Below are 13,646 nucleotides of genomic sequence, written 5' to 3'. Positions count from 1 at the left end.
ATTTCTTAATGAAAGGCAGAAATCAACACAATTTACCTCAATTAATAAACCAAAACAGCACAAACCAGTGAAAGTTATACAAAAGATGACAAAGAAATATACAGTATACTGTACAACAAGTAAGATGAATAAACCGATCAATTATAAGCAAGGCTATGTACATGTGATATGTAATACAGTCACTGCACAATCAGTCTGGATTCAGTTCTTAATGTACATATGAATTGTGACGGTGATGCCAGCTTGAATGTCCACTGAAGAAGCAGCTTGGGACACAAAAATGAGTTTCAGAAGGGCAGGAAAACTTCAGAGCTCATCCGTTTCATCCAAAACAGGACAGGCCTAGTTATAAATGTATCTCTGAAAACATTCTCTTTCCTCCAAGGTGTTTTTTAGATGTTCACAGCCAGTGCAAAGCTGTATTTGGAACTTAAACTTGAATACTGCGAACTGAAGTACTTCCATTTTGGCAAAAATCCAAAGTTGTTCATGCTATTGTTGTTCTTTCTAATCTTCACTTCTACTTTCAGTCTAAGAATTGCCCAGATATGGCTCATTCAGACAAGCTTCAAATAGTTTCAATCTCCTCATGAAAACACTGCTGTTGAATAATTATAAATTATTTGTTCATTTATTACATTTTACCATACTAAATGTAGTGTTAAGAAATGTTCCCACATTCCTACAGGCAACATGATGTTTTACCTTTCAGTGCCTCAGCTACTAGGCCATTCCACAACTTAAATTCCACAGACTTGCTTAATCCAGTACAGGGTTGCATGGGGGGCAGAACCTATCGCAGCAGCACAGAGTACAAGACAGGAAACAGCCCTGGACAGGATGCCAGTTTATGTAGGGCAAATAATGTACACACCTATACTAATCTGAAGTTGACAAGCACATTTTTGGGTATGTGGGAGAAAATATATGAGGACACAAGCAGAAAGTACAAACTTCACAATAAAAATGGACAGGTGTTGGCTTCAAACCCAGGATTACCAGATCTGTGAAGTGGCAGACAATTTACACCAAATGTTTAAAACATATCAAATAAAAAAATCATAGGATTATCTTTTCTCAACATTGAGTCAGAATAGACTAGTCCTTTATATACTGTATTTAACATTTCCTGCATGAGTGTTTCCTTACTGTCAGTCTCTTATATGATGACTGGACAATCAAGAGTGCTATGTGGTGGACTGATGCACATCCAGGGTTGACTCTTGACTTGCAACAAATGTGTTACTGGTATGATCAACAAAATAAACATACAGTTGTGCTTGAAGGTTTGTGAACCCTTTAGAATTTTCTATATTTCTACATAAATATGATCTAAAACATCATCAGATTATCACTCAAGTCCTAAAAGTAGATAACCAGTTAAATAAATGAGAAAAAAATATTATACTTGACCATTTATTTATTAAGGAAAATGATTAAATATTACATATTTGTGAGTGGCAAAAGTATGTGAACCTTTGCTTTCAGTATCTGGTGTGACCCCCCTTTGCAGCAATAACTGCAACTAAACGTTTCCAGTAACTTTTGATCATTCCTGCACACCAGCTTGGAGGAATTTTAGCCCATTCCTCCATACAGAACAGCTTCATCTCTGGGATGTTGGTGGGTTTCCTCACATTAACTGCTCGCTTTAGGTCCTTCCACAACATTTCGATTGGATTAAGGTCAGGACTTTGACTTGGCCATTCCAAAACATTAACTTTATTTTTCTTTAACCATTCTTTGGTAGAACGACCTGTGTGTTTAGGGTCGTTGTCATGCTGCATGACCCATCTTCTCTTGAGATTCAGTTCATGGACAGATGTCCTGACATTTTCCTTTAGAATTCTCTGATATAATTCAGAATTCATTGTTCCATCAATGAAGGCAAGCCGTCCTGGCCCAGATGCAGCAAAACAGGCCCAAACCATGATACTACCACCAGCATGTTTCACAGATGGGATAAGGTTCTTATGCTGGAATGCAGTGTTTTCCTTTCTCCAAACATAACACTTTTCATTTAAACCAAAAAGTTCTATTTTGGTCTCATCCGTCCACAAAACATTCTTCCAAATGCCTTCTGGTTTGTCCACGTGATCTTTAGCAAACTGCAGACGAGCAGCAATGTTTTTTTGGAGAGCAGTGGCTTTCTCCTTGCAACCCTGCCATGCATACCATTGTTTTTCAGTGTTCTCCTGATGGTGGACTCATGAACATGAACATTAGCCAATGTGAGAGAGGCCTTCAGTTGCTTAGAAGTTACCCTGGGGTCCTTTGTGACCTCGTCGACTATTACACGCCTTGCTCTTGGAGTGATCTTTGTTGGTGGACCACCCCTGGTGAGGGTAACAATGGTCTTGAATTTCCTCTATTTGTACACAATCTGTCTGACTGTGGATTGGTGGAGTCCAAACTCTTTAGAGATGGTTTTATAACCTTTTTCAGCCTGATGAGCATCAACAACTCTTTTTCTGAGGTCCTCAGAAATCTCCTTTGTTCGTGCCATGATACACTTCCACAAACATGTGTTGTGAAGAGCAGACTTTGATAGATCCTGTTCTTTAAATAACACAGGGTGCCCACTCACACCTGATTGTCATCCCATTGATTGAAAACACCAGACTCGAATTTCACCCTCAAATTAATGGCTAATCCTAGAGGTTCACATACTTTTGCCACTCACAAATATGTAACATTCAATCATTTTCCTTAATAAATAAATGACCAAGTATAATATTTTTGTCTCATTTGTTTAACTGGTTTCTCTTTATCTACTTTTAAGACTTGAGTGAAAATCTGATGGTGTTTTAGGTCATATTTATGCAGAAATATAGAAAATTCTAAAGGGTTCACAAACTTTCAAGCACAACTGTATGTGAGGTACAGTAATATTATTACTTCACTTTTAAACAAAAATAAAAACATTTTAAAAGACTTCTCAGAGTTTGGCTTCAGAATAGGTGCCAGATATATGGAAATTAAAATGCTATCTGTGGACTGAGAAATGTACAAGGCTTGTGATCTATGTTTTCTCTTTAAGCCAATGCATTGTAATTGTAAGAATTGTAACATACTGCAGTTTGAAGTCATTCAGGCCATAAAATGCTTTGTCCTACTAGTTCTTTCATCTTAGCCCAATGTCTCTGTTATTAATTAACTGTGTCCAAATAATAGTCTTTCTTAGTATGTGAGTGATCAGAATATTTGTTATCAAGAAAATAATTGATTAAAAATTTCATTTATCATGGGTAAAATGTAATGTGTTTCACTTTTATGCCAACTTCGCTGTTCATTTTAGAGACATTTAACCTTACAATTTCTCAATCACATCCTTGAAAAAGCTGATGATTTTTTATATAATGGAATATTTTGTTCCCAAAGTGCTATTTTGTAGTAAAGAAGATAACAGGGCAAAGGAAGGTTTCCAATTAGCATTTATTTATCCAAGAACAATGAAGTGCATATACTGTACAAAAATGGCAGTGAAGCAGCTAATTTGTTACCGTTTGCATTTTGGTCTGTTCATCAGGAAGTAGCTTCTTGATTAAAACATTTAGAAAGAAAGAAATAATAAATACTGTACGACGGGGGATCACTAATAAATGGTAATTCATAAAATGTTTTCTTGATTTTCTTTGAACAGTAAAATATATTCTGATACTGTACAACTTTATGAATAATTAAAAAGCAAACAGAATCTAATTAGTTTCATTGTCAATTAACATCAAAAATTGGTTGTATGCCTAAAGGTTCTTTCTGAACAAAATTGTGCAGCCCCTCAGGATTGCAGTTTGTGATTCCTCATCTTGAATTTATTGGGTAAAAATGTCATGACACATTGGCGTGAAAGTGTGTCATCCATCATTGATCTGTCTTTGAAAGTCCAGGTGCTTAAGCAACATAATGAATCAAAGTGAGTAAGTAGCACAAAAACTAAAGGATCTCCTTGTGATTCATGCCATAGCATTAGGAGCTGGGAATAAAGGACAACAGTGAGTCACAGCATGGATTTCTAATCCCAGCTGTGCTGTGGCTGACTCTTGTTGAGTCAAAACAGAGAAATATGTCAGATTAACAGGAATATTGTGCTGTCTAAAGGATGAAGAAAGATGTTTTCATATCACTTATATTCATATCACTTTACTTTAGTGCGCGATAAAATCATGTGCAGTTAGAAAGGAATCAGTGCAGAAACTCTGACCCACAGAATTTTTTTAATAGAAATAAAATGCACTGCTGTCAGATGTTGGTAGAGCATATCATTCCATTCACTCTTGGCTACAATAGAGTAAAACCACTAGTGTTAAATTAACTCTTACGGTTTTAAAGTAACCTTTTAAAATAGATATATTATAAGTATATTTTAAAGTATATATATTTATACAGTAGAAGTGTAAATATGAACTGTTTTTGTTTGATAGAATGAATATAATCAGAACATTGCAATCAATGAGCCTTTAAATTGTATTTTATGTTGTCTCCAAAAACAAAAGCAATAATAATAACAATAATAATAATAATACATTCATACATATATCCTGGTAAACACTTCTCATTGTATCTTAACTGCTATTTTAGAAAATGTGTCATGGTTAGCAAATTTAGAAGAACAACAGATAGTCCTGTTAAGAAAGACAATTAACTCATTCAAATAATGTCTTCATGGGAAAATAAATACTTTAAATACAAATATCAAAATGTACTAAACAGTTCCATCATATTCAAGCAGAATGATTTTTAAATGAACCTTTACACTTTTCACATTGTTTCCTTTATGTGTGCTGATTAAATTATCTAAGAAATATGTTGTACAGCTACTATAAAAATTAGGGAAATTAATAAGAATACATATTCAGGTGAATATATTTTAAAATGGTTTCTGGTACTGCAGAAACTACTATATACTACTATATATATATGATATGGAAATACCAAAGAGATCATTGATGTGTTTTTTACAGCACAGTATCGTTACTATAAGGAAGCTGCCGCCATTTAATGTATTTCACTATGCACTCATTACTAGAACTGTCAGAATACAAAAGCATATCTACACTATTTAAAATGCTAATAAAAGTTTTTAAAGAAGACTCAGCCTGCGGTGGGCTGGCGCCCTGTCCAGGTTTGTTCCTGCCTTGCGCCCTGTGCTGGCTGGGATTGGCTCCGGCAGACCCCTGTGATCCTGTGTTAGGATATAGTGGGTTGGACAATGACTGAGTGACTGACTCAGCCTCACCATGGCACCACAGTGATTCAGGCAGAATACCACAAAGGTCCACTTAGAACCACTAGATAATGACAAGAAAAGAAAAAAAATTGGGAGTGTGCTCTCCTCCACTTTCTCGTATACTGAGACAGAGGAAAAGGTTATCAGAACCACTTTCAGTTGCGCAATATTTCTCAAATATCATTTCTTTTTGATTCTTATCATAACTAATTGATAATATTGATACACAATCATTTATTTCTATTTATAATCAAACTTAATATTAAAGTGATATTTTCACACTTAGGGAGTACGAAAGTGGTGGTGGAATTTTTTCATGATTACATATGCACTACCTAGATTACATGCAAAGTAAAAAGATTTATAGTCACCAAAACATAGAAAAAGTGTTAGTATTATATAATATCTGTTGCAGTAAATTGCTATAGGTGAAACTGCATTTGGCTATATTTAATTATGATAATGATGGCAGAAATAAAAAAAAAAAATCATAAAATTAAATGTCTTACCAGGAACACAACAGGGATGCAGCAGCTTATTTTTCCCATTACATCTTTATATTTACAAGGCGTGTTCAATGTTTTACACATTATTGTTAAACTGATGATGTATAAATTAAAATAAAATTAATATTTATTGAAAAATATGTGTTATATTGAATACCATTTTTAATATTGTGTACACATTTATATTTCCATGATACAAAAAAATTTGGATGGTTGTTTAAATAAAATACTACTTCCGGTTAAGAAATTTTTCTCAAATTTCATGTCTGCTTGCTTTTTATCATTATAAATATCTATACACAGTTTGAATCATCTATCTGTAATTATAACCATAGTTTACTTGAAAATTAGCAAAAGTATTCAGTTAAAGTACCACTTCCAGTTGCGTGATTTTTCTCAAATTTCATATCTACTTATTTTTCGTCATTTCTAACATCCACACAAAATTTCAATCATATATCTTTATTTATAGCCATAGTTTACTTGAAAAAATCTGAAATGTGTTTAGGTAAAGTACCACTTCCAGTTGCCGGAAGTGGCCCAAACGTTGATAGGATTCCTCATTTTTAATATAAAACAGGTGTACAAAATCTCACTGACCAAGGTCAAAGCGTTTTCAAGTTATCGTGTTTACACACAGAGAGATGAGATTTTTGAACTCAGGATGGTCTAAAATGTCAAGATTCATGAGAATCTTGAGGTCAGATTTTTTCATGATTCCTGTACTTTCTCTATACTTTGTATATGAGAAAGTAAAAATGGAAGAAACTTAGTAACTGTCCAATAAAAAAAAACTACAACAGTGCTTTAATATGCAATATGATGAGCCTTAGCTTTACTAAGTGTAGTCCCTGATTTAATTGCTGAGACAAAGAAGCTTTGCACATATTGATTGACATGTGGATCATTAACAAAGAACTTAAAAGCAAATTGCTACTCATCCACTGGTTTACCACACTAAAGCAATTAATTAACTGATGAATGCAACTGAGTGTCAGAAGTGGAGAAGTAATATTTAAGCACAGTGCAATGTCTGGCGGTTCAGCTAGATTCTCAGCTCTGCTTAGTGGAGTGTTGTGGTCAATATTTCCAAAGGCTGCAACTAATTCTGAATACATAATGACATCGTTGTTCCCAGCATCTGATAAAGCCGGCATATCATTTCCAATATGTTTTAATTATGTTTTGTACTGTGATCAGCAACCTGCAAAAATGATCTAACAATGGCAAAGTGTGAAGCAGTCAGGAACAATGTATTTTAACATACTGTAGATGTATGAATTATGTTCAAACACAGCAGCCCTTCATTTGGAAAGCAAAAGGCTGCTCTTTCTCATGAAAAAGAAGCCTGTCCATATCATTGATTTAAATGCAATCTATTTTTAGGTATGGCTCACCAATTTATGGGTTTCACTGTGGCACAGTAGTTAGAGTTGCTGTCTCAAAGCTCTAGTATTCTGGGTTTGAGTCATGGCCCACTCAATGATTGTAGTAAATGTGGGAGCAGCTTCAGCAGGGTGCGGTGGAGGAAGAAGTTCCTAAATCTTCTGCTTTCAGTATCTGCAAGTAATATACTAGAGGTCACAAATGACATCCCACTAAAGGCACTCTTATCCATCTATTTCTGAATCTCGTTTTCTGTCTCAGTGTTCCAGGGACTTAAAGCATATCCTGGCATCAGCAAGTGTAAAGAAGGAGCCAACTCTGAGTTGGGCCACAGTCCACCGTGTGCACACCATTCATGTACAGAGTTGAGATATTGCAGGCAAATGGAGCAACCCACACATATACAGCATGAGAGCTAAGTGCTGGAATCAGAAACCAGGGTCTGTGCAACTGTAATGCAACAGTGATAACCACCATGCCATCCTGTCACTCTGTCTGGGAAAGGGTTAACGTTTTCAGACTTTTCAGATGATGTTAAAAGATGATAAATAATAATTAAAAGCATATGTGAATATGCATAACATAACAATCTCAAAAGCTCTTAAACCATTTGAGACTCACAGAGGGCTATCCTGGCAGCATTAGGAAATATATCTGGATAAGGTGCCAGTCCAGCGCAGGGCTCACACTTGTACTTGTGCATACGTCCACATACACCCACACACACATACTCTGTTTATCACACCAGACCAATTCAGAATCATTAGTAAACCTGATAAATACCTCTTGGAATTTGGGAGAAAAACTTGAGAATCCAAAGAAAAACTCACACAGATACGGGAAGAATGTGCAAACTACAGACAGTTGCTGGGTGTGGAATTCCAAACCTGGATTTATAAGGCCGCAGTGCCAAAACTACACCGTTCTGCTGCCCAACGTAAATTATTTAACCTTTTATTTAGCTTTTTAATGGTAGAAGATTTGTGCTGTTGTGTGCACATACATATTCGTTTATGTTCTAAACTTAATTATATTAAAACCCAGTTAAATAGTTTGAATAAATTAATAAATTGAATGCTGATTCTAAGCAGTAGGTTTGGTCACAATCAGGCTGCAAATATGAAATCACATTTTCATAACTTGGTAAATCAATGTAACATTTTCTAAAACTTCCAGAAGCAAAATCTCTTTTAAGTAAAAATGAGTAATATTACACAATATAATGAACAACGCAAGACTTTTAATATTTTTTGAAGTAAGACTGAACCGCCAGTAATAACAGTAAATGCAAAATAAATAAATTAGAATTTAGACAATAAGATATACCCTGATCCAAATTAAATGGGATAATAATACATGTATATCAGTATGTTATGACAATAAAGAAGTCTTCAGAAGATTGTTGATGATATGAGCCTCACAGACACAAAGTATTCCTAATTTTCAATAGGATGAGAAAAATAAAATTAAATCATCAGGGTGCCCCTTTAATGTCTCTTAAATTGTTATTTTGTTTTTTATTTTACCATGGTAATGCATTTATCTTGACATCAATATTTACTGTTACTTTTTCTTTACATAAAGCACTTCTTAGTAAACTGCCTGAAATCACAGGACATTGGTGGCATCTCTAATGGAAAAAATCCTTAAAATGCAGATGAACTTCAAACATTTGAAGAGACCTGATGTGATAATATTTTTTAAGTAAAGTGCAGCCTAGTGACTCAAATATACTTGATCCTAATAATAGATTGACATTGCGTCCTTACATATGAGTATATATAATTGAAATCCTAGACTCTAAGTTGAGGAACTAAACTTTAAACACCTGAGATAGCTTCTTTATTAGTATAAAGATTCCGATCAGAGTCTCACCAGATTTTATGTCTCATCCCATACAGCTATTACCTTCCTAAAAAGTTTTCCCAGTGCAACGTAGAAGAATACTATAATTTCTTAAACAGTGGAGGAGGAGCCTGCCTTTTCAATAAACCATCAAAGGTAATGTATTTATTTCACTTAGATTTGCAGGAACAGTATTAAACATGTTCATATCACAAGACATGTTCATCCCTATACATAAGCAAATCAGAACCAAGTTATTTTACATAACATGATTTAGTAAGTTTGTAGGTATGTATAAGATATACCCAATGCATTTGGTGGGAAAACATATATCAATTAGTATGAATGGTCAACTGATTATATCATTTATCTATTCATTTACATACTTATTTATTTACAGTTGTTAAAAGGAAACTCAATTGAAGTGATTCAGCCTATTGTAATACAGGGTGGTCCAGATCTAATTATGCAATTATGAAAAGGCGAACACATCGGCACCCGCTGTTCGACTGACAACCGTCTCCCTGCCACTTTGGAATGCAGGGCAGGTGCTGCCACCTATCAGCATCAAAAATATTTTTTTGTGAATTCTCTATGTAATAAACTTAATAAGTTATAGTGTATCGGATAAGCAGAAGAGGATGGATGGATGGATGGATGAAGTTATAGTGTAACGAAAATTGCATAATTAGATCTGGACCAGCCTATAGTATTTAGTTTGTCACACGCTAATCCTGAAAATCATTTTGCTCATATACATTTGTTCCTGTAGACTAAATTTCCCAACCAATTTGCCAGCCAAGTGACCAACCAGTTAGTGTTTCTGGGCTCTTTAGGTAATATGGTACATTCTTCAAGTGTGGCTGCTGTAATTATCGGTAGTGAAAGTAATTTTTATTTGTTTTATTAAAATTTGCAACACTTCTATGCCTTTGGTGGTATTGTAGGTCATCTGAGAGGAGTCAGTTGTACAAATGCAAAATATGTATATACACAGCCACCTATTTTATTTGAATAAGCTCGTTTTCAGCAATATTCACTCAATATTCAGTGACTGCAACATGTAAAAAGAGATCAACACGTAGCATTCATTAACTGTTGCTATAATTGGAGAGATCTTCAACTTTTGTTTTTGTTGAACAGTTATCTGCCTAATTCAGGTATGTATCCCGTGCAAACACATTATCTGCAGCTTTTACTTGCATGTATTGCTTGTTTCCATTTGCATAATTTTACACTAATAAATTAGGTATGTTACTTTTCATATTTTGTTAAACTTCACAGATAACAAGCTTTACAGCTGAGGATATTTTCAAAAAACAAGATGTAATTAAACATATGAGTCATTATGAGAAACCCAAATGTGCAGCCTTGTCCCTTGCCTCAATTGAACTACTTTATATATTCCACATTTATATATCATTGTAATACTTAAGGTTTCAAATTACAAATGAGACCTTGAAGTAGAAGGCAGTTTAATAGCATAGAAAAAGCAGTCATGTTTTGAAACAGCAGCAAAAAATCCATCTTATATTACTGAGCCCAAGTACTCTAGTTCAGGGCCTTTTGTAAATACGTTCATAAACCAACTCCAGGTATCAGTTGAGCAATTTGACAAAGTTCTCATTATTACATGAAAACAAGGATGCTGCTTGACCAATGGGTACAGTCTGTGTATGGCACATAAGCATTCACATGTACATATTTTTGCAAAATAGACACAGAAGATCCTACATGTAAAAACTACAGGTATAAAAGCATTTCCCAAATTAGTCTTATGAAAATGATGGTTTGGTAAGTTGTCAATGGGCTGACAAAAATGTCCTTTACAGTGCAGTTGCTTGTGACATCTTCTGATTGTGTTCAATTTGCATAAAATGTTGTATACCTTTTTCACATAAGTGGGAAAAAAATTAGTAGTCTAAATGTGTTACTATGATATGCTGTTTAAAAATAAGCTATTTTTTTTATCACCTGGCAGCTTCTTGATCCTCCGGTATGTGGAAATGGATTTATTGAGCCCGGAGAAGAATGTGACTGTGGCACTGCTGCCGTAAGTCTAAGTTGAAAGCTCTTTAAGAAAATGTAATATTACTGTTTGTAAGATTCTATGTGTTCATCAATTTTCAGGTTGACTTTTACTCCATTCCAAACTACTTATGGCAACACTGGTCTAATCCATCATAGCCTAAAAATGTTAACAGCCCAATAAGGAATCATTAATTAATGGGACAATGAATGGTTTATAACCATTAAAAAGTTTAGAATTTGTAAATAGTCATACTAGTGGCAAAGTTACAGTGTGTTATGCAGCAGTTCCATATTTAAAAAAATGAATTTACCTAAATTAATGCTTGGTTAAGTATTTAACAATTGCACTTTAAGAGGAGATCATTTTAGATTTATTTGTAAACTTTCTGTTTCTTAAGCAATATAAGAATCTGTTCATTGAGGTCATCAGGACAGGAAAGTGTTGGAAAGAACGAGTTACTCTTCAGTACATCTGTAGGAAGAAGAGAAAGGCATTAATATTCATTACCAACCCTTTTCTACTGTTTGACCGCCCTGAATTGGACCCTTTGGCTGACCCCTAAGCGCATGTGTGTGTGACGCGGTAAATCAGATAAAAATATGTTGCGGACTTATCAGAGTAGTGTGTGCAGACCAAATGTGGTTTTTTTTTCCAAAGACCTTTGCATTTATAATTAACTTTTTTTTTTTGTTTATAATAACTTTTTCTGATTTCTCCCTAGGAGTGTCAGAAAGAAGGAGGAGATTGTTGTAAAAAATGCACGCTGACTGAGGAATCAAAATGTAGTGATGGCTTGTGTTGCAAGAATTGTCAGGTACTTCCACATTTAATGCTTCAAAGTAGAAATTGGCCCTGTGTGATTGTGAGTGTGCATTAGTGGGCTCTGCAGTGGACTGGTGCCCTGTCTAGGGCGGATATCTGTTCTGCTTGCAATACTGTCAGGATAGGTTCCTGTCTCCAGCAAGCTTGAATTGAATTAAACACATTTGAAAATTTGAAGATACTGTGTTATATTTTTGAAGAATTTGTATTCTTAAACTACCTCAATAGTATTAAATAATGTAAATGGTAAATTATCTGCATATTAAGTTAAACCCAGCTCACAATAAGGAAAAGAAAAGTAAAAAGAAAAATCCAGTCTACACAAATGCACCTGTCCTTGGCCAACTCTCTATTGCCACTACAAAGTGCACAGTGGCATTGGAAAATAATTGTTGATGAGTTTGGCAGAATACATAACCGCTCCAAAATCCGGTGTGTTAATGACATTTCCACTTTAAGGTTAAAGTCCTGTGCCTGACTAAATAGTCTCAATAAAAGTTCGACTGCAGGACACTATAACTGAACTGAAAAGGGAACTACACTGCTCACAAAAATTAAAGGAACACTTTAAAGAAACACATTAGATACATCAGATCTCAATATGAAGTTGGATATCTATACAAATAATGACAGGGCAATGTCTTAGGAACACAAGGATGCCAAGTCTTTTAATGGAAATAAAAGTTTTCTGCCTACAGAGGGCTCAATTGTGTAGACACCCTAAAATCAGAGTGAAATGAAGATGTGGCAGGCTAGTCCATTTTTTCAAAAACTTAATTTCTGCTACTCAAAATGCTTTTCAGTATCTTGTGTGGCCCCCATGAGCTTGTATGCATGCTTGACAACATGATGGTGTCTTGTGGCATTTCCTCCCAGATCCGTATGAGGGCATCCCTGAGCTGTTGTACAGTCTGAGGAGCAACCTGGCGGCGCCTAATGGACTGAAACATAATGTCCCACAGATGTTCTATTGGGTTTAAGTCAGGGGATTGTGATTGTTTCAATTCCTTCATCCTCCAGGTACTGCCTGCATACTCTTGCCACATGAGGCCGGGCATTGTCGTGCATTAGGAGGAAATCAGGACCTACTGCACCAGCGTAGGGTCTGACAATGGGTCCAAGGATTTCATCCTAATACCTAATGGCAGTCAAGGTGTCTTTGTCTAGCTTGTAGAAGTCTGTGCGTCCCTCCATGGATATGCCTCCCCAGACCATCACTGACCACCACCAAACTGGTCATGCCGAATGATGTTACAGACAGCATAACATTCTCCATGGCTTCTGCAGACCCTTCAACATCTGTCACATGTGCTCAGGGTGAACCTGCTCTCATCTGTGAAAAACACAGGGTGCCATTGGTGGACCTGACAATTCTGGTATTCTATGGTAAATGCCGATCGAGCTCCACTGCGCTGGATTGTGAGCACAGGGCCCACTAGAGGACGTTGGGCCCTCAGACCACCCTCAAGTCTGTTTCTGATTGTTTGGTCAGAGACATTCACACCAGTGGCCTGCTGGAGGTCATTTTGTAGAGCTCTGGAAATGCTCATCCTGTTTGTCCTTGTCCAAAGGAGCAGATACTGGTCCTGCTGATGGGTTATGGACCTTCTATGGCCCTCTCCAGCTCTCCTAGAGTAACTGCTTGTCTCCTAGAATCTTCTCCATGCCCTTGAGACTGTGCAGGGAGACACAGCAAACCTTCTGGCAATGACACACATTGATGTGCCATCCTGGAGAAGTTGGATTTCCTGTGCAACCTCTGTAGGGTCCAGGTATCACCTCATGCTACCAGTAGTGACACTGACTGTAGCGAAATGCAAAACTAGTG

General features: G+C 35.8%; 1 protein-coding gene across 1 annotated transcript in view; it reads left to right on the top strand.

Annotated features, from left to right (window-relative positions):
* adam22 (ADAM metallopeptidase domain 22) overlaps window positions 1-13,646 on the top strand; it is a 418,045-nt gene that overhangs the window by 311,066 nt on the left and 93,333 nt on the right. The window contains exons 15-17 of the mRNA XM_039737656.1: window positions 9,021-9,120; window positions 10,946-11,017; window positions 11,718-11,810. Of these exons, the coding sequence (XP_039593590.1) occupies window positions 9,021-9,120; window positions 10,946-11,017; window positions 11,718-11,810 (265 nt within the window). The remainder of the gene's footprint in view (window positions 1-9,020; window positions 9,121-10,945; window positions 11,018-11,717; window positions 11,811-13,646) is intronic.

Source organism: Polypterus senegalus, chromosome 15 (genome assembly GCF_016835505.1).
Source record: "Polypterus senegalus isolate Bchr_013 chromosome 15, ASM1683550v1, whole genome shotgun sequence".
NCBI classification, from domain to species: Eukaryota; Metazoa; Chordata; class Cladistia; order Polypteriformes; family Polypteridae; genus Polypterus; species Polypterus senegalus.
The sequence above is the reverse complement of the archived record's forward strand: the minus strand, read 5'-3'. Positions and strand labels throughout refer to the sequence as shown.